This window comes from Ammodytes marinus (assembly GCF_949987685.1).
Source record: "Ammodytes marinus genome assembly, chromosome: 5".
Taxonomy (NCBI): Eukaryota; Metazoa; Chordata; class Actinopteri; order Uranoscopiformes; family Ammodytidae; genus Ammodytes; species Ammodytes marinus.
The window spans coordinates 6,451,277-6,470,789 of NC_137234.1; the positions used below are offsets into that span (position 1 = coordinate 6,451,277).

The 19,513-nt window shown below is 40.1% G+C and overlaps 2 protein-coding genes across 2 annotated transcripts in view; both read left to right on the top strand.

Annotated features, from left to right (window-relative positions):
• Window positions 1-562: 562 nt before the first annotated feature.
• wee1 (WEE1 G2 checkpoint kinase) lies at window positions 563-8,134 on the top strand. The gene is made up of 10 exons (XM_080027187.1): window positions 563-1,502; window positions 2,437-2,651; window positions 3,227-3,293; window positions 3,981-4,153; window positions 4,604-4,872; window positions 5,242-5,331; window positions 5,578-5,663; window positions 5,809-5,979; window positions 6,438-6,583; window positions 6,875-8,134. The coding sequence occupies exons 1-10, from the start codon at window positions 1,014-1,016 to the stop codon at window positions 7,029-7,031; spliced, it is 1,863 nt and encodes a 620-aa protein (XP_079883313.1). The 5' UTR covers window positions 563-1,013; the 3' UTR covers window positions 7,032-8,134.
• Window positions 8,135-9,926: 1,792 nt separating this feature from the next.
• Window positions 9,927-19,513, top strand: part of swap70b (switching B cell complex subunit SWAP70b) — a 29,180-nt gene continuing 19,593 nt past the window's right edge. The window contains exons 1-2 of the mRNA XM_080027810.1: window positions 9,927-10,111; window positions 12,757-12,897. Of these exons, the coding sequence (XP_079883936.1) occupies window positions 10,016-10,111; window positions 12,757-12,897 (237 nt within the window). The 5' untranslated portion in view covers window positions 9,927-10,015. The remainder of the gene's footprint in view (window positions 10,112-12,756; window positions 12,898-19,513) is intronic.

Here is a 19,513-nt window from a genome sequence, read left to right on the forward strand (position 1 = left end):
GTGACACAACCTGTTGATTCAATTTGTGAATGTATTTTTTTTTTTAGACCCTTTACTCTTACTCTTAGGAAGTTAGGCATTAAATTAAAAATGTTCAGAGGTTTTACATAATTCAGATAAAATGATTGTGAGGTGCTGTAGTTAATCAATGGGTGTTTTCAAGGAGAAGAAATGCAGTTTGCATTGAATTTGAGGTTGGTGGTTTTTAACTACTAAACATAGTTTTTATATCACCATAAAGTAATTGGCTGTGTTGCATCAACTGAACAGTATTGGGTTTGTATTCAAGTTTGACTTTGATCCTTTTGTGTATCGACCCTCTTTGATCTTGCGGCTAAATAATGGACTCATTGTCTGGACGTTAAAGTAATTGTGTGTGAATCCAGACACATGATAGACACGCGTTCGCGCCATATTGTTTCTCTACCATCGGTGACGTAACGCCTCCCGAAACTCTTCTGGAACGCCCATCTTTCAAAATTCGGAGACGCGCTCTGATTGGCCGCACGGAGGCATGTGACCAACGGTCGCGGGAAGTCCTTTGCCACGCGCGTGATAGGAAGAGAGAGAGGCAGCGCTTGACTCATTCATAACTTTTGTAAACATTGCTATGGCTTAATTGCGGACAGACGTATTTCTCCGTGGATGATAACTCGACAAGGTGGTGACGGATACCGATACTCGACTGGACCCGGTAGTTAACGTCATTCTTTTAAAGTTTTTGACCGACTTCGGAGGCAGTTCTTACGGTGAATACTCGCTAACTACTCCGTGGCCATTTATCAGCGTTGGATGGGCGTGTAGCTATTAGCAAACAAGTTCGCTTTTTCTGCGATGTTTAGGTTTTCATACTAGTTTTTGACAGTTTTTCTAACTAATACCTTTATTTTAAGGTAGTTTAAAGGTGGACTAGCTGTGTGCATTCGTTGCTAAAAACGCTCCTGGGACAATAGTGCGGAATCCAACCGCGTGATTTTTCCCGTCGACGTCTCCGGGGTTTAAATACTTGGAAAATGTCGAGCTACACAAGCCATCGACACGGATCTCCCTCGCACAAACCTCGGCCTATTTGTCAAAAACTACAATTCGCATCGAGCGACGGCGAGGACGACCCAATCGAGGACGTAAACAACAGCACGGGGGGAGAGTCTGGTTTCACGGAGATGGACTCCCCGATGCCCGTAAAGCGAATGGAGGCGACCAACACGAACACTATCAGCAGCAGCCCACTCAACCAGTCAGGAGGGGACGACGACGTGGAGCTATGGGACGAGGAAAGCTACGGTTCCTCGTCTCTCATGCGGTCTCCAAGCAGCGTTATATTCTCACATTGTTCGCCGTCGCCGAGGAAGTCTTCTCGGCTCTACGGAGGCTCACCGGACCAATCCTACGTCCAGGACGACGGCGAAGGGTCCAGCTCCCCGATCCCAGACTGCCCCGACACACCTCCACATAAAACCTTCAGAAAACTACGTCTTTTTGACACGCCGCACACACCAAAGGTTGGTTTTTTGATCATAAATAACACCCTACTTTATTAGCAAGTGCAAGTATCTTCAAAAACGGTTTAGTTAAAATCAGTGGCAGGATTTACTACTTTGTGATTTCAAATGAGACCTATTCAAACTTAATTTTTTGTATAAAATGTATATTAATGCTTATTTTGAACACAAGAAATGTGGATTTAACTGCAACTGGGTGATATTTGTTCATTAATGCCCTGCTTTCTTTATTTATTTTATTTATTTTTACACTTATAAGATAGTTTTATTATATTTCTTTACAAAATGTGCATAAAACTTTATTCTGCTCTGTAAAGCACTTGTTAACTTTGTGTTAAAGTGCCATACAAAAATGTTTATTATTACGTCACTATCTACGTTATCTAGTCCCTTTTAAAATCTAGGTAATTTAGGATCAGTGGCAGAACCTCCTACATACTGATTGCAAAGGACATGTTCAAACTTCAAGGTTTAAATGTATACTGAGCTTTGTTTTGTTTTTTTGCACATGTGGGTCCTCCCATATGTTATTATAACTGCAATCCAGTCTTACATAACACAACCCAGGTGAACTTTTTGAATGTAAATGGGACACAACATCCATGTGTGTCAGTTGAACAACGTGACCCACTTATTTAAAGTACAAGAACAACTGTACTCTTACATAATGATCTCACTGTAGCCAGCCAGCTTTAGTGACCAATGTCTGGGCATGTCTCCATTAGCGAGTCATTAGTGCATTACTCAGCATTGCACATTAAGCACACATATATAAACCTGATAAAAAGAATCTTAATAAATAACTTTGTTTCTGTTCTTATTTTTTAATCCAAACAGTACATTCATCAGTTTTTTTGGGTCTATGCTACTGTTCCAAAGTATTCACAAAAATCGCTAAATCTGTATTTTTTCCCCCCCAATTTTCTTCCCCCAGAGTTTGCTGTCGAGAGCTCGGGCTTCTGCACCGTCATCGTCCAGCCGGAGAGTTGCCCTGTTTAAGAATGTGGATGATTCAGGAAAGAACGTCACAGACAGCAGCCGCAGACAGCAGACCCCGCTGGTCAACTTTAACCCCTTCACCCCCGACTCGCTCCTCATCCAATCCGCCACTCAGCAGAGGAACAACAGGAAGAGGGCACACTGGAATGAGTACGTTTATGCACACGTTTTTATGGTTTTCTTGGGAATATCTTTATTTTTTCTAAGGAGAGATCAATCTTTAAAACTAAACTACTAGACTGAAATAATGTTGGAAACCGGTTGGTTGTGGTAGAAGGCTTTATAAATAAATACATTTTATTGTTAATTGATTAATGTTGATAAAACTCTAAAGTACCTGCAAGTTTTTTTTTAACTCCAAAGTAGCTTGGTGAGTTGACAAGCTGTGTGGTCAGTTATTTGGTAACATATCTCCTAGTCGGACCAGTTAAGTGTGTCGCAATAGATAAACTATGTCTTCACAATCGCACTAATGCAAAATAAGTTGTTAACCACGCCTAGCAGAACTTCACATGTTATCTTGAACACAGATCAAACCCATTGTTAAAGTATAACCACATACTTAAAACTGTTGACCAAAAAAGGCAAAAAGGGGGTTTGGCTGCAGACCCAAAGACCTCATGGTAACTGGTGAACTCTTGCCATGTGGTTGTGAAGGCGCTCGGTGCTGCCCCCCGCTGGACATAATGTGAACTAACACCTTCTGTTGTCTGTTTAACTTTCAGCTCCTGTGGAGAAGATATGGAGGCAAGTGACGGAGAGGCAGAGGAGGAGGTCATGAGGCCATCCAAGGTAATTAATGTTCGATTGATTTGAATTAATTACATATTCATACACATGTACTTAAAACTGGGGCATATAGTTAGTTAGTAGTTTATTTATCTTTCCTTAGACACTTGTTGCTTCATCTCGAATTTACTTTAGGGCTGCAACTCATCACATGCATTATTTATTGATCAATCTGTTTTTGTTTTTTCAGTAAATGGATCAACATTTAAAATGTAAAATAAAATCTCAGAAAATGGTTTAAAAAAATTCCAGGGCTTAGGGTGGCATCTTTGAAGTCGTCATTCTTGTTTTTCCTGTCAGCAGTTCTAAACCTAAAGACATTTAATTTGCATCTCTATAAAAGTGAAAAATGCAGCAAATTCTCCCATTAAACAAGAGACATTTATATTTAAATTACTTGAACAACAGCATTCCTTTTCTAAAGCTGTTGGAAAAGGTTCTAGTTGATACGCAAGTGAATATTTCAACAACAACCCAAATCATGCAGTCAGTCGATAGATATATTGTGCATTAAAAGTTGTTAATATGTATTAGAAAAACCTCTACTCTAATTTAAATTTAGGTTCATGACATTAAAACCAATTTGCTTTCATTTTTGGTGGCTCTGCTAACTATCTGTTGTGAAGAAAGTGGACAATAATGTTTAAAATAACTTTGTAATAACAGTTTTTCTTCTTGCCCATATCTCAGAGACTGACGATGATGGAGAGCAACATGATGTCGCGCTACGCCTCAGAGTTCCTGGAGCTGGAGAAGATCGGCTCCGGGGAGTTTGGCGCCGTGTTCAAGTGTGTGAAGAGACTGGACGGATGTATCTACGCCATCAAGAGGTCCAAGAAACCCCTGGCAGGATCAGTAGACGAGTAAGTTCACTTTGTAATTATATGAAAAGCTCCTTTTTGTTTTATAATTATCACTTATTTTGGCAGTGAAAGAATACCTAAACACAAATATAATGCTTAAAGTTGCTCCGAGGAACTTTCATTTTGTGTATATTCTTACACCCCCTTTGGACAAAAGCGGTAGTGTTTTTACTATGCCAGCTGTAGTTCCTTGGTGAGCGAACCCATGACAAAGGCATTAAGAAAAACTTTATAAAAGTAGCATTCTTTGCACTGATGGGTTCGATTGCTGGTACATGTGATTTATCATCATCAGAAGAAAAAATGTGGCTGTTTCAGAAATATTTAAAAGTTCCTCGTAGCTACTTTGACATTTGTTCAATGGAAAAAAAACTTGAGGCACTTTATTTTCTTCTCTCCTACAAACTTCCGTCCTAATTCAAACCTATCTGTCCCCCTCCTTCTCCACAGACAGAATGCCTTGCGGGAGGTCTATGCCCACGCTGTCCTGGGTCAACACCCTCACGTGGTGCGCTACTACTCGGCCTGGGCGGAGGACGACCACATGCTCATCCAGAACGAATACTGCAACGGAGGAACGCTGTCTGACGTCATCGCAGAGAACTACCGGAGACTCAGCTACCTCACGGAGCTGGAGCTCAAAGATCTACTGCTGCAACTCACCAGAGGACTGAAGTACATCCACTCCACCTCACTGGTGCACATGGACATCAAACCAAGTGAGTGTCTAAAGAATTATCAGAGTATTTGATTTGCATTTTTAAACAGGAATCATACTTCAGGGTTCATTTATTTTTATTCGAGGGGAAAAAAACATGGTTCCACGTGAATCATGAATACATTTAGTACTCTGGTCTGAGTGACGTAGAAGAGCCGTAAAGGAACTCCGATAGTTATTCTAAATCGTATGAAACCACCAACAATAAAAATTGAAATAACGAGTCTGGGAAAAAAAGAAGAAAAAAAAGCATGGTTAACAAGTTAACACCATTATATTGTCCGTAGCAGCAGCATTGTTATTTGATTCTAAGTCTAAACAATGTCTTCTGGTCAGAAACTAATGGAAATGCTCCTGTCTTTGTCTCAAGGCAACATCTTTATTTCACGGAAGTCAGTGACCAACTGTCACGAATGTGAAGACGACGAGGGACTGACCACGAGTGCCGTCTACAAAATAGGTAAGCAGTCGCCACGGTTACTGTGAAATAACTGCCTAGGATTTTTTTTCCATAAATAATTTTTTTTTTTTTTTTTTTTTTTTTATGAAACAAACATCGGACATTTTGAGTCGACATAGTGAAAAACATATTTAAAAAAGAAAGTACAAGACAATGCAACTGCCTTGGAATTTAAAGTTTTAGTTAGTGTTTTATTCCTTTTTTACTTTGTTGCTTACACTTCTTGTGTGTGTGTTCTCATTGTAGGTGATCTTGGTCATGTGACGAGAGTGAACAACCCGCAGGTCGAGGAGGGCGACAGCAGATACCTGGCCAATGAGATCTTACAAGAGGTTTGTCATCTTATATAAAAACTACCTCTCCTTTTTAAGTCTAGTTCTTTAAACAGGACTTAATGTTACACTGCTTCTACTGTAAAATCTGTAGTTCTTTACACAGGTGTTAATGTGTGTCCCTGTTGGTGTGATTGTCTTGTAGGACTACAGCACCTTGACGAAGGCGGACATCTTTGCTCTGGCTCTCACCGTGGTTAGCGCGTCGGGGGCCGAGCCTCTGCCGACCAACGGAGACAAATGGCACGAGATCAGACAGGGGAAACTCCCCACCATCCCACAAGTGCTTTCTCCAGAGTTCCTCAGTCTACTCAAGGTAACAATCAACCCTATCTCCTTCCTTACTGTCTGTTGTATAGAGTCTGTTTTCTAACAGAGTCTCCGGTCTTAGTGGGATTTACCTTTTTATAAATAAAGGTTAACAAAAAAAAAAGGGAGTTGTAGTTTTGATTAATCTCTGGTCAGCAGATGTCTATTTTTTTCTTTTTTCATTAGATGGTTTTAGTTAAATGAGCTAAAGAAAGTGTGTTTTTATTCTGTAAAATGTATTTGAACAAAAAAGACAATACAACCATTTTTCTTTCTGTTCTTTATTGCAACAAACTTTATTGAAAAATTCAGGTCAGACAAAATGACAAAACAATTCAGGCATCAAAGTAGCCAATTATATTGAACATAAATACTTAATATAATGACTATAATAATGACTTTAAGGCTTTATTATCACATCTTTGTTTTTCTTTTAACCTAATGTATTGTTGTTTTGTCTCTCAGCTGATGATCCATCCCGATCAGAGCAGACGACCGTCGACGTCTGAGCTCATCCGACACCCGGTGCTGCTCACCGCGGCTCGGATGAGCGCCGACCAGCTGCGAGTGGAGCTCAACGCTGAGAAGTTCAAGAACGCACTGCTCCAGAAGTGAGTTTACCACCAGCACAGATACAAACTATTGAAACCCCCCTCCATTGTTAATCATTAGGAAATGAAGGACAAGTTAGGCAAGAACTTCCTCAAATGGTTAAAGTTATTGATAATTGGTTCACAATTTATTTATAAAAAAATTAAATTTTGTTCCAGCTTCTCCAAAGTGAATATTTGCTGAAAATATAGTACAAGTTAATCTATAACCAAACTAGTAATTGAAAGTGACCCCATGCTTCTGGTCTCATTAATGCTTAACCAATGCTCTCCTTTGTTTCCTTCCTTCAGGGAGCTGAAAAAGGCCCAGATGGCGCGCGCAGCAGCGGAGGAGAAGGTTCTAACCACGGATCGGGTTCTAACACGTTCCACGGTCCAGTCCAACCCCAGAACCAACAGACTCATCGGCAAGAAGATGAACCGCTCTGTCAGCCTCACCATCTACTGAGGCCTTAAGACTCTGGACCACGTTAACACACAAAGAGGCTCATGGACCTTTAAACTCTGTGACACACGTTCACAAGACACTTCCTCTTTTCCCATTGGAGGAGAAGCCCGTCAGTCGTGGTATTGGGGCTCCTGTCGCCCAATCAAAGCTGTTACCACACAGAACTGGAACTCATCTGCATAGACTCTCATTGCCAACATACAGTAGTTCAGCCCTTTTTTCCTTTTGGGAAAGATCAAACCCTGTCACCCATCAAAGGTAGTTTAGCGTTACCTTGTACACTCTGTCATTCCTAAAGTTAGCTATAGACGTCAGGCTACTCTCTCTCTCTCTGTTTTTCTGTCCTTGCACTTCCCTTCGACAAAGCCGAAACAAGCCTGTTGGCAAGCGGACAGATCGCCTGCAGTGAAAGCTCTCTCCAGTGTGAATGTACTAGCCGTATCCCTGCGCACCTTACTGCCTGTCATATGCCTGATGCTGGGTACCCAAGAGGGGCTGAGAACTGAGGAATTCTGTGTTTTGTAGTGGAGCACTTTGGAGGCAAAAATGTGGTGGAACTTGCCACATTAAATTTTTTTTTTCTTTTTCTTTTTTTATGATAAAAATAAAGAATATTGCTGCTATCGATGTTTGTGTGTATCAGGGTTTGGCCGGTTTCAGGTTGGATCGATCGTTCTCGAAGGTCAACTCATTGGCTCTTATTTTTTTCTAAGTAGCACGAGTCCATTTCCCAACTTTGATTGACAGTAATTAATGTTTAATTATTTTCCTTGTCGAATGGGAAACAATGGATCATGCCATTTTGAGGAAAAAATCATTCAGTTGGTTTGAAGTACCAAAAACCAGTGAATCTAACTGGTTGTCGGTGAGGGTTTGAACCGATCCATAGTGTTGTATTTCACCTGTTGAGTGAGCGGTGCTGCCAACCCTGTCTGTAGCATTACAACAATCATTGTCCTGTTCTGAAGATGTGTTCTGTTGTCATATTGTTTCACCCCACCCCTCTCTCCCCTTGATAAGGATCATCTTGTAATTACTGTTTAGAAAAGTATTCCTCATCTCTGTTCCTGTAAGCTCTAACACAAACAAACCCGTATTGTTGTAACCTGTAAATATGTTTTAATAAATTCTCTCACCCTCTACACTTTCTGTTGTTCTCATGTGATGTACATAAACTTGACAAATACTCTGCAATTATAGATAAAGAGTATTTTTAGTTTTCACAAATGACATAGCCTGGGCTGTGTATAAACACCAGATTTTCAGCACATCCAGATAACAGATCATGAGATATTTACTGATTTTGACAAGTGTTCACCAGAATTGCTTATTTACAAAAGTATCAGCACCCAAAACATACTTAAACCTGCAGTGTGTAGAATTTTGGGTTTTATTTCCTAGCAGATTTTGTAGAAAGTAATTATAATATCCATAAGTAAATTTAATTTAGTGCATAATAGCTGAAAAAAATGTTTTTAATAATTTTTTTTCCCCTTAGAAAGGGTCTCATATATGTCCATATTTCTGCATATTTTGGACCAAGGCCTAGTGCCGCCATCTTGAAAGTGTCATAGTTGGAATGTCATCAGGTGCATTGTTTAGAATTTAGAATCGTTCTTGTCCTTGAAGGCCACTGTAGCTTCTGTTATTATTCAAAAGGGGTGGGGTTACCCAGGGAGTGTTGCATTCTAGAACTTTGTAGAACTTACCTGATGATGATGTCATGACATCATCAAGAAAGTTCTAGAATGCAACGCTCCCTGGGTAACCCCACCCCTTTTGAATAATAACAGAAGCTACAGTGGCCTTCAAGGACAAGAACGATTCTAAATTATAAACAATGCACCTGATGACATTCCAACTATGACGCTTCCAACATGGCGGTGCCGAGGCCTTGGTCCAAGGTATGGAGAAATATGGACATATATGAGACCCTTTCTAAGGGAAAAAATAATCTAAAAAAAAATTTCAGCTATTATGCACTAAATTAAACGTATTTATGGATATTAGGCTCTAATTATTTTCTATAAAGTCTGCTTGGAAATAAAACCCAAAATTCTACACACTGCAGGTTTAAAGTACTATACTTGTAGGCTTATACAGTTTTAAGGTACTACAAGCTCTGCTACTTCATACTACTGTTTACTTAAACACATAGTGTGAAGAACTTATCGTAATTTTTCAGAAGAGAATTGGTAGAAATTTAATATATTCAAGAATTGTCACAAGTATGTAACAAGTTTATAATGGCTTGAAAATGAAATTATTTTTTGGTTTTATTTCCTTAGAATGAGCCTTTTGTATCTACATAGGAGCAGGTTTGCATTTTACAAAGTGGGTGTCATGGGGAAATGCAATGCACCTGTTGGAAGACCAAGAAGAAGTACTATAATAGAATAAATAACTAAATATATCTTCACTTCATCACTTGATATTGTGGAAAGACATGAGGCAGTTGTGGAGGATGGCATCTTTAGTAACTAGCATTCTAGAATGTTCCCCACTAGATGCCACTAAATATTCAGATATTACACATTGCACCTTTTATTATAAAATAAATATGTATTAAATGTCAATATTGGAGTGAAACATACAATATTTCCCTATACAATGTAATGGAATAGACGTATATAGAAATGTAAATGTGTGCTTGCCGTAAGTTATGCAGACAGAAGGTCTATTATAAATGTGTTGGTTATCTGTTCATCTTTAATATCGCTGAGCGGAGCTGCAGTTCTACAATAGCGCGAGCGACTGTGTGACAGCGCGTCATGTGACTTTTCCTCATTGTGTGTGTGTGTGTGTGTGTGTGTGTGTGTGTGTGTGTGTGTGTGTGTGTGTGTGTGTGTGTGTCCAACAGAGAGACTGTTCAGATTCAGAGAGAGAGAGCGACAGAGGAACAGACACTGCACACACTCACAAACACACAGATAGAGAAGAGAGAGAGACAGACCTCGAGGTTCTTTTTAATTAATAATTTAATAATGGCGATGCGGGACGAACTGCTGAAGTCTATCTGGCACGCGTTCACCGCTCTGGACGTGGACAAAAGCGGGAAAGTCTCCAAATCTCAGCTGAAGGTAACTTTAACTTTACTAGTGTTTGTTTTGAGAGACTGTGCTGGTTGGACTAGCCGGGAATTCTCCAATTGTGTTATAGCCTTTTTGTTGTGAGCTCGGAATCATTTAAAAAACAAAACAAAGGCTAATTGATGGAGGCTGTTTTGTTGTTTATGTTGAATGCTTTTCTGCCTGTAGGCTACAGCAGCAGAGACGCACCTGTCTGTCGTTGTACACTGATTGGCTGAAGCAAATAACGCGACTATAGGCTATACAAAACACAACACACCAAAAGTAGGCTACATACCGCTGTTTAAAACCTTTGAAGAGTTTATGGGCATTTTGAAGTCAAGTCATTGGAATATTATATAGTTTGTGTTTGACATTAAAACTATACAAGCATCACCAAAGGAGCCACAGTTGGAAAAACAGAATCAGTGCAGTGGAGGAGGAAGTGTTCAGATAATTTATTTAAGTACCGGTACAACAAGTATGCTAATAATAGGTCTACCACACTTATGAGAAAATACTCAAATGTAGCCTATGCATTGTAAATGTTCTACTACTGTATATTTTACACAGCCTAGGCTTTGTAAACTTGTATGTAAACAAAGGGTATGTAAACAAAGGGGGTCCACCATAGCAACATGCCTGTTCAAGAACATATACTGTAGGCTGTGTATTATCACTGGATTTTTTGTTGTTGTCAGTGCACACACACACACACACACACACACACACACACACACACACACACACACACACACACACACACACACACACACACACACACACACACACACACACACACACACACACAGTATGTACAAGTAGTGGATCATGAGGAGCTATTCACTGATTTTGACTAAAAAGTGATTTTGACAACAAGATTTCTCCAGCATTGCTGACCCCACCTTCAAGAGCATAAAGTATTTGTTGAATGTTGTGTTTAGCAGGGGTCGGTATCAGTGCAGAAATCAAAGAAAATACACTTATTGTTTTTATAAATGTCCTTTGTATAGCCCTCGTCATGTACACAGCTCCATGACACACCCACATATCTCCATGTCTCTGCCAGCCAAACATTGTTCAGAAGTTTAAAAAATAAATCAACAATGAGGGTCAAGTTATGAGGTCGCCTGGATCTGAATATAAAGAGAAAGGCTTCATTTTAAAGGTGCACTATGCAGTTTCAGAGGAGGGGGATTTGTTTACATCTGCAGAGCCTGCAGTTGGTTTACAAAACATATTTTCTCCACATGTAATTATTAGTATTGTAGAGTTCTACCTTAAATCAAAACTAAATTTATTTTGAGGAACCTGGAACCAAACGTAAGACTAGAATATGTTTGTAAACCAAACTGTGGGCCCTGCTGCTTTAAATAACAACAGTGAAACAGTAACTTTTCAGGAAGCTTTCTAACTTCAAACAGTGTTCCAGGGATCACATTTTCCTGTGAGGAAAGTTTGTTTATTCAGTTAAGAGAATATGTCTTAGAAAATGCATTCTGAGACACACACACATTTACATAGTGCACCTTTAACTTTTTTTCTTGTATCAACTGTTGATCAGTTGTTACAGCAAGACATGTTTCATGTGTTGAAAGAGATGAACCATCCTCCCTCTCTCTCCCTCTGTCTCTCTCTCTCCCTCTGTCTCCCTCTGTCTCTTTCTCTCCCTCTGTCTCCCTCTCTCTATCTGTCTCTCTCCCCCTCTCCCTCTCTCTAACTGGACGTCAATGTGAATCATCAGAATGCAACATGCTGTTGAAAGGCTGTGTGGGAAATACAGGAAATGTGTGTGTGTGTGAAATGTGTGTTCACTCACTGGAACATTTGATCAACAGAGTTATTCCTGAACATGTCGTAAATCTACCAACTTAGTCGGAATCTCTTTTGAAATGCAAACCCGTTTAATAACAATCTACCGGTTCTAAAGATGTGTCACTCACAGGACAGTCAAGGAAGTCATTATTTTGTAATAGGTGTAAGGGATGGCTTAACCATAAGTGTCTGTTGAGTTGTGTAATGAATATAGAAGGATCCATTGTTATGTTTGGGACTGATCCATAAAAATATATGATACTGTATCATTCTAGGTCTTCCTTATCTTCCCTTTCTTGGGGAAAATCCAGGTGTTGGGGCGCTCCGGTGGCGTAGTGGATAGAGTGCTTAACATATCGGCTCCGGTCTTCGCTGCAGTGGTCGCGGGTTCAAATCCGACCCGTGGACCTATACTGCATGTCATCCCCCCCCTCTCTCTCTGTCTCCCCATTTCAACTCTGTACTATCAAAAAAAGCTTGAAAATGCCAAAAATGATCTTTACATTTTCTACTGTTTGTCAGGGTGACTATTTCTCTGATATTGATAATTCACCTACCGGTACTCTTACAAAATGTTCGGTTCCTCAGAAATGACACTCTCATTGCCCACAAGTGCCTCAGTGATCTTGCAGCAGACAGCGAGTCATCCAAGCCCTTGAAGAGTGATCAGAAAAATGACAGATTATTTTTGAGATTGGATTTTTTCTCTCTCTTGATTTAACTTTTCAAAGACGCTCCCTTGAGCTTATAATTTATTAGCTTATAATGATAGAACGCTGGTTCCGTATGGGTGGAGTATTCCGTTAATAATTAACACAAGATTTTTCCCTCTGTCATTGCAGGTGCTGTCCCACAACTTATGTACAGTGATGAATATCCCACATGACCCCGTGGCTCTGGAGGAACACTTTAAAGACGATGACGAGGGTCCCGTCTCCACACAGGGCTACATGCCCTACCTCAACAAGTTCATCCTGGACAAGGTCAGACAACATTCAGTCAGTCAGTCAGTCACCCACCCACTCACTCTCCCACCCACCCACACAGTCAGTCAGGTAGTCACTCACTCCTTCACACACTCACTCACTCACCCACCCGCTCAATCAGTCACTCACTCATTCAATGACTCATTCAATCAATCACTCACTCACCTCTCTCTCACTCACTCACTCCTTCACTCACTGTTGACCGACTGACTATATGCATACATAATCTATTAAACCGCTGTTTGTGAAAGTTGGTTATAAGAAGAGTTAATGCATCAATAATAGCAAACACTTCGCCGTGACTTATCTTCTAGTTCAGGGAGTTGATTGATCCAAAATCACGTCTTTCATCTCCTAAATGAATACATGACCACATTACAGAATATCTGAATACCTCAATGGCTGCCGCGCTCATTGTAATATAGGCTAAACTTTTTACTAGACTTATCTTTCATTTCCTACTTAATCCTATTCAATTCCTATTGTTTTTCTGATGACTCAGCAAAACTTCATTGAAGACGCTGGTGACAAAGCATTTTATCTACACTATAGAAGTCCACTGACTCACACACAGTGTTGGTTTATTGTGATGGTGTGTCACTGTCTATTGTGTCCATCAGTCATTGTCCCGTATACTGAGCTCAGTCAGCAACACAACACCAGTTATTGAGACATGAGTCGCTTCATTCAGCTCTGTCTGTCCCTCTGTGATGATGTCATAACGGGTCACAGCAAGCCCGGAGCGCTTCTGATTGATTGGTCGATAATAGTGACAAGTCAAAACACCCCCCCGCCCCCTTGTGATGTCAGAGGCAGAAATGGAACACTCACTCTGACTGTTTGGAATTCCTGTGTCATGATGTCATCATGATCGAACACTGGCAGTAGCTGAATGGCTGTTGCCAGGGCAGCCGGTTTGGAATTATGTTGTGGTAACTTGTAACCACATAGACCAACTTGTAACTTGAACTGGGAACTCAGAGTTTTCCAGTTCCCTGTCGCAATATTTGTACTGGAAAGCCAGAGAACACTTTGATAATATAAGATTTGAGCTCTCCTGTATTATTTGTGTCCCATTATATCACCTGTACAAATGGTAATGCTAATTTTCTATCTGTAGATACATTGCTACAATATTTGTATTCACAAAATACAACAGAGCGTTGTTATCAACTGGTATTGCCAACAACACAGTTTTTGAAGTGAATGCTTTCTTGTTATTCCCACTTCATACTACTAGAACACAGTCAACTCAGATGTGACATCACTTCTTCCCAGTTCTTCTGACCTCTGACTTCCAATACAAATGGAACAGAATAAACTCTTTTGAAAGTTCTAGATCTTTTTGACAGTTTTAATGGCCATTCCATGTTCTTAGCAACAAATCATTAGTAACTCTGTTCCATGTAGTTTTTCATGCAGAAGTTGTAAATCCCTCTAAAGATTACTTTGTATAAATGCACAGCACACACATCTACCTGAGGTCCATACACACAAGCATGCACTGCTTCAAATAAATGAAAACATGGGTCATCTTCAATCACATCAAAGGTGCAGCCGTCAGAGACACATAACAAGTCGTTGAGCTGTTTACACAGCTGCCATTGAAGCCAGAGTTTATACAAATCAACTTGTGGAACTAGTTATTTCTTACCTGGCAATATGGAGGGAGCCTTTACACAAGAAGTGCATGATGAAGCTTTGGAAACAGTGATGGAGTCTGATTCTGATGGCGAGCAATAGGAATCTGACACGGACACTGTCTGAATCCTCCATTAACGCGTAACAGGTGGGTCCCTGTACCATTCCAGTGGCTGCAGGAGTATATCTGTGTATGGGTGTTGGTGAATTCTCCACTTCTGGAAGTCAGAGGACACATCCCAGCTCTCCAAGGAGGATTCAGAGTAAATGAAAACAGTGCCACTTGAAAACCACTAGGCTTTTGCTCATAATGTCATAGGTCATGGATACACACACACACACACACCCTTACACACATACACACGTGCACACACACCCACATACTCCTCAGGGTTAAAGCTAAAGGGAGAGGAAGGGGGGGATTGTGACAGTGCTATCTAGTGGAAATAGCCTGTTTTTTCTCCATATGCCAAATATGGTAATAATGACGTAATATGGTGGAGAGTAGTAAAAATGATCAATTCCAAGGTAGAAGCCCAGATTGACACCCAGACATAAAAAAATGCATCAATTATGCTTTAATGGCAGTGCGTTGAAAAAATGGTGTTTGAATGGGTGTTAATGGACGTTTTATGGACCTTAGCAGTCTGAATGTAACTCTTGTTTGTATACAGTGTATTTTAGCCTTTACTTCAGGAGTTGAGCTGGAAATAACATTATCATATAAAAATACACTTTACCAGATTTCATGCCATATGCATGAACACAGCCAAAATTATCAGAAAAAATAAAAATTAAATGTCCGGGCCCTAAGTGGTTAAATTAATTAGCATTTAACGGTTGCACAAAGCAAACCACCACAACAACAAAAACACTGAATCATAATTGAGAATAAATAATATTTTTTGGTTGGGTGCCTATGACACGCCATCATGGTGTAGTCCTATGGTGTCAGCTTTGTGATAAATCTGTTACACAATGCGACATTCCCATGGAGAGATCTTAACAGTGTAATGTGTGAATTTCCTCTTTGAGATTTTGTGAACGTCATACAAGTAAACAATGGCTGCCATGGAGAGGACATTCTCGAGGTTCATTTAAGCTACATGGTGGAGAATTTTGGAGTAATCACTTATTTTTTAAACATGGCGTATTAGTGTCTAAAACTAGAATCTTGACTAGAATTTAAAGTAAATGTCTCTGTGTACAAAGTTTGGCAGCACTGAACGAGTTTGTAACAACTGAAGCGAGGAGCTCAAACTTTGTAACGTCTATTGGCAGTCTCACTCTGGAACAGTGACACGTTTCTTAAAGGAAATGTAAACTCGGGACTTACTCTAAGTTCAGGAAGCGAGACATGACGTCATAGGCAAACATAAATACCCCCAAACACACACACACACTCTCTCATTCACACACACACACACACACACACACACACACACACACACAGTGCCCCCCACCCACCTATTGGAGTGACCGGGCCACCGGAGAGCGAGGGCGTTGGTCACTACATTCAACCTCTCTCACTCCTGAGGAAACTCCACCCGCTCACACAAGGAAACTCTGTGTGTGTGTGTTTGTGTTTGTTTTGACCAGTACATGGTAGAAATTATACTGTTCTTTGGAAAAAAAATGTATGTCCTTTATCTTAAAGGTGTATATTTGAACATGTCTGTGACGGCTCTCTAAACAGACAACGCGGTGAAGTTAGTTTGAAGTTGGAGACGAGATGACGTACTGTAGCTGTTTAATATCCAACTTCAAACTTTACTTTATATCACACACAAACACACACTCAGGTTAGTTTTTTTTTAAGGAATTCAGTATATATTCAGTAGGATGCTGGTCAGGAAAAACTGAGTTCCTCGAAAAAAAACAAAATAAAACCTGACTTTCATGTGTTTCCTTGAGTGTGTGTTTGTTTGGGTATTGTGTGTGTGTGTGTGTGTGTGTGTGTGTGTATTGTGCTCAGACACTGAAACATTGACGACTGTTGATTCTGCAGCAGAAGTGATGCTGAAGTTCAGGACTCAGGTCTTTGTGGTTTGATGGAGCATAGCATTGAAACAAGTGATCCTCTGTGACCCTGAAATACTGTGTGTGTGTGTGTGTGTGTGTGTGTGTGTGTGTGTGTGTGTGTGAGAGAGAGAGGGAGAGAGACAGAATCAGTCACCAGCTGCAGACCTGCTTTACTTCAACACCATATTGTTTTGCTCATATTGTTTCTAGAAGTGGTTCTCATACGTTTGTTGTAATTTTGGCTTTAACTCCAAATTGCATCGGTCGACGGGCTATAAAGAAGATAATGACGTCTTAACGCGGAACAATTTTGAATCGTTAAGAAAAAAAACTCCCCGTTTTTAGCCTGACAGTTGTCATGTTAGATTCAACCAACACAATGGGGAAAACAGTGAAAGGCAATCAAATAAAGTCAATAAAAAGTGAGCAATATTGCACATAATTAAAATTACATATAGAAAAGAGCCAGAGGTAGATATAAATAAATAAATTAACATAGTAAGAGATGAAATTACTGTCTTTATGATGTTGCTTTTTATTGGGGTGGAGGCAGAGATCTCGAACACCAACCCAACACCTGCAGATTGTTTTGACAGCCTTGTGCATCAGAGCATTAAAAACCCTTCTCATTTCTCCTTTTTTTAAATGAGATTAACTTCATATCATCATGTCCCAAAACTCGACCGTCCTCTTCGGCCCTTTGAATAAATAGTTAATGGTCCTGTCTAACTGGTTGCAATCTTTCCCTTTGTTCTGACCGTCTCACTCTTTTGTCTTTGCTATGTGGAGTTTCTGTGCGAGTTGTAAACGCCCGAGCAGGTTTTGGGATGCGGGAGATAAGGCCGGAGTTTGAATCTTAATGGGGGAGGCAGAGGACAGGACAAGGCTTTCATTAGAGAGAGAGAGAGAGAGAGAGATGTTGGAGCCTTTTACAACGTCACTAGTGTCATACTGCCAGTGTGTGAAACGTAACTGGTTAGAGGATGGTGTCTTATATTAGGTTTAATTAGGAAATCAGACTTTGGTTGTAGTTGAGTGACTATCTGATGGGTGGAGTGTTTTTACAAGCTGCTGGGCACCTTTTGAAGAATGCCACTCCACCCAAAATCTATGTTTAGATGTCAACACCACCTGTAGGTCGAGAGGAGGAGTGTAGAGGGTTCAGCCTTTGTTCAGCTTGAATAAACTGAGAAATTACATATTGTTTCACCAGGAACAAAATCGGACAAAACATCAAAAGCACAAAATAATAATAATAAAGGGGCTAAAATGGTCAAGCCAAGCCTTCAGACATGGTGACCGGTTTAGGATTGATTGAGGAATAACTGGAAATATTGTAACTGACGAACATTCAAGCTGGAAAATGATGAATAACTGAAGGACTGAAACAACAAACCTTTACAAACCTTGAGCTAACTTTGGAGCCTACAGGGAATGAGTTGTTACAGACATTTCACAGGTTTCCACAAAGGCACAATAGAGAGTTACATCAGATCCTGTGCCGTGTGGCCTTAGAAAAGTTCACTCCAACTGCAGCCATTCACTGGGCCTGAATGCCCCCCCCCCTCTCTCCCTCTGTCTCTCTCTCTCCCTCCCTCTCTCTGCCTCTCTCTATCTCTCCCTTTTCTCTCTCTCGCTAAGAAAATGTAAATAAATAAATGACCGTGAGAGAATTCAGGATAACTTGTTTTGCAGAGCACCACTGATATTGCAACAACAATATTATTCCTGAAACATCAGATCATAGTGAAACACTGACTGGGACCAGTTTACTACTCACTGATTACTTTCACCTTAACACTTTAAGTTAATTTAGCTGATAATACTAACATACTTTTTACCTAAGTGATTTGAATTACGACTTAAGTATTTTTACAGTGATACGACTACTTTATTTGTAAGTAAAAGTATCTGAATACTTCTTTCAACATTGATGTTCAATACCATCGTATAGCTTCAACTCAAACTGTTGCAAAAAGCTTGTTATTGTAGAAGATATGAGCAAAATAGCACATCCTTCGCATGTTGTACAATGATTGAGTCACTCATGTATTTTTAGTTCTGCACGTTATCAATGCTGACATACTCTGCTTATCTAGACTATAGCTATTATTATCTCATGTGTACGTACTTCTGTGAAGGATCTCAGATTATGAAACCAGGTTCTGCATCGCTGGCTGCTTTAACCACAGCTGTAACGGCCGCATCCCATTTTGTCACAATGTTTATGTAAATGTTTTTTTTTACACTGAACTTTAGACTCAATGTGACATTTTGGTTAAGTTCAGTTTCACGGTTGATTTAGTGCTCACACGGAGAGAGAGAGAGTTGAAGTTGTTTTTAGGGGGTTTGTGTGTGTGTGTTTAAGGGGTTTGTTGATGGCAGGACAAGATGTACTTCTGATACACACGACTGCACAGTTGGGCCTGCCAGCAGTCGCCATGGAGACGCTGTTCTAGAACATGTCCCCTCCACAGCACTGAATGACTGACTGCACCTTTAAGAGCTTTTCCCAGAATCTTCAATCCTCCCTGAATGTTTTGCTCTTGAATTTGAACCTTTTAGAGAATTTTTATTTTCTAAAAGTTTGTTGATTTTGGTTTGCACTGGTGGTGGCCCTCAGCATGTGAAGTTATACAACTCATTGATATCTTTCAAACATCGCCTGTTTAATAAAAAATGTAATTCTTTACACTGATGGTCTCGTTTGTGGTGAAATGTAATATATGATCATCAGAGGAAAAATGAGACTGTTTCAGAAATATTTAAAAGTTCCTCGCAGCATCTTTTTAAGAATCCTAAATCAAAAAGGGTGGGAACCATTGACCAACATGATGTACTTTCAATTTCTTTAGGAGAAAGTTTGTGTTTTCTGCTTTCCTCCATAACAACTGTAAAACCTCCTATGACCTTCCACTCAGTGCCCATGACTTACCATAGCCGCTGTTCT

What these genes read in the sequence shown, in the direction of transcription:
- wee1 (XM_080027187.1), top strand. Translation starts at nt 1,014, where the DNA reads ATGTCGAGCTACACAAGCCATCGACACGGATCTCCCTCGCACAAACCT. An exon ending in AAGAGGGCACACTGGAATGA is followed by an intron (nt 2,652 to 3,226) that starts GTACGTTTATGC and finishes TTTAACTTTCAG; the next exon opens with CTCCTGTGGAGAAGATATGG. An exon ending in AAGAACGCACTGCTCCAGAA is followed by an intron (nt 6,584 to 6,874) that starts GTGAGTTTACCA and finishes TCCTTCCTTCAG; the next exon opens with GGAGCTGAAAAAGGCCCAGA.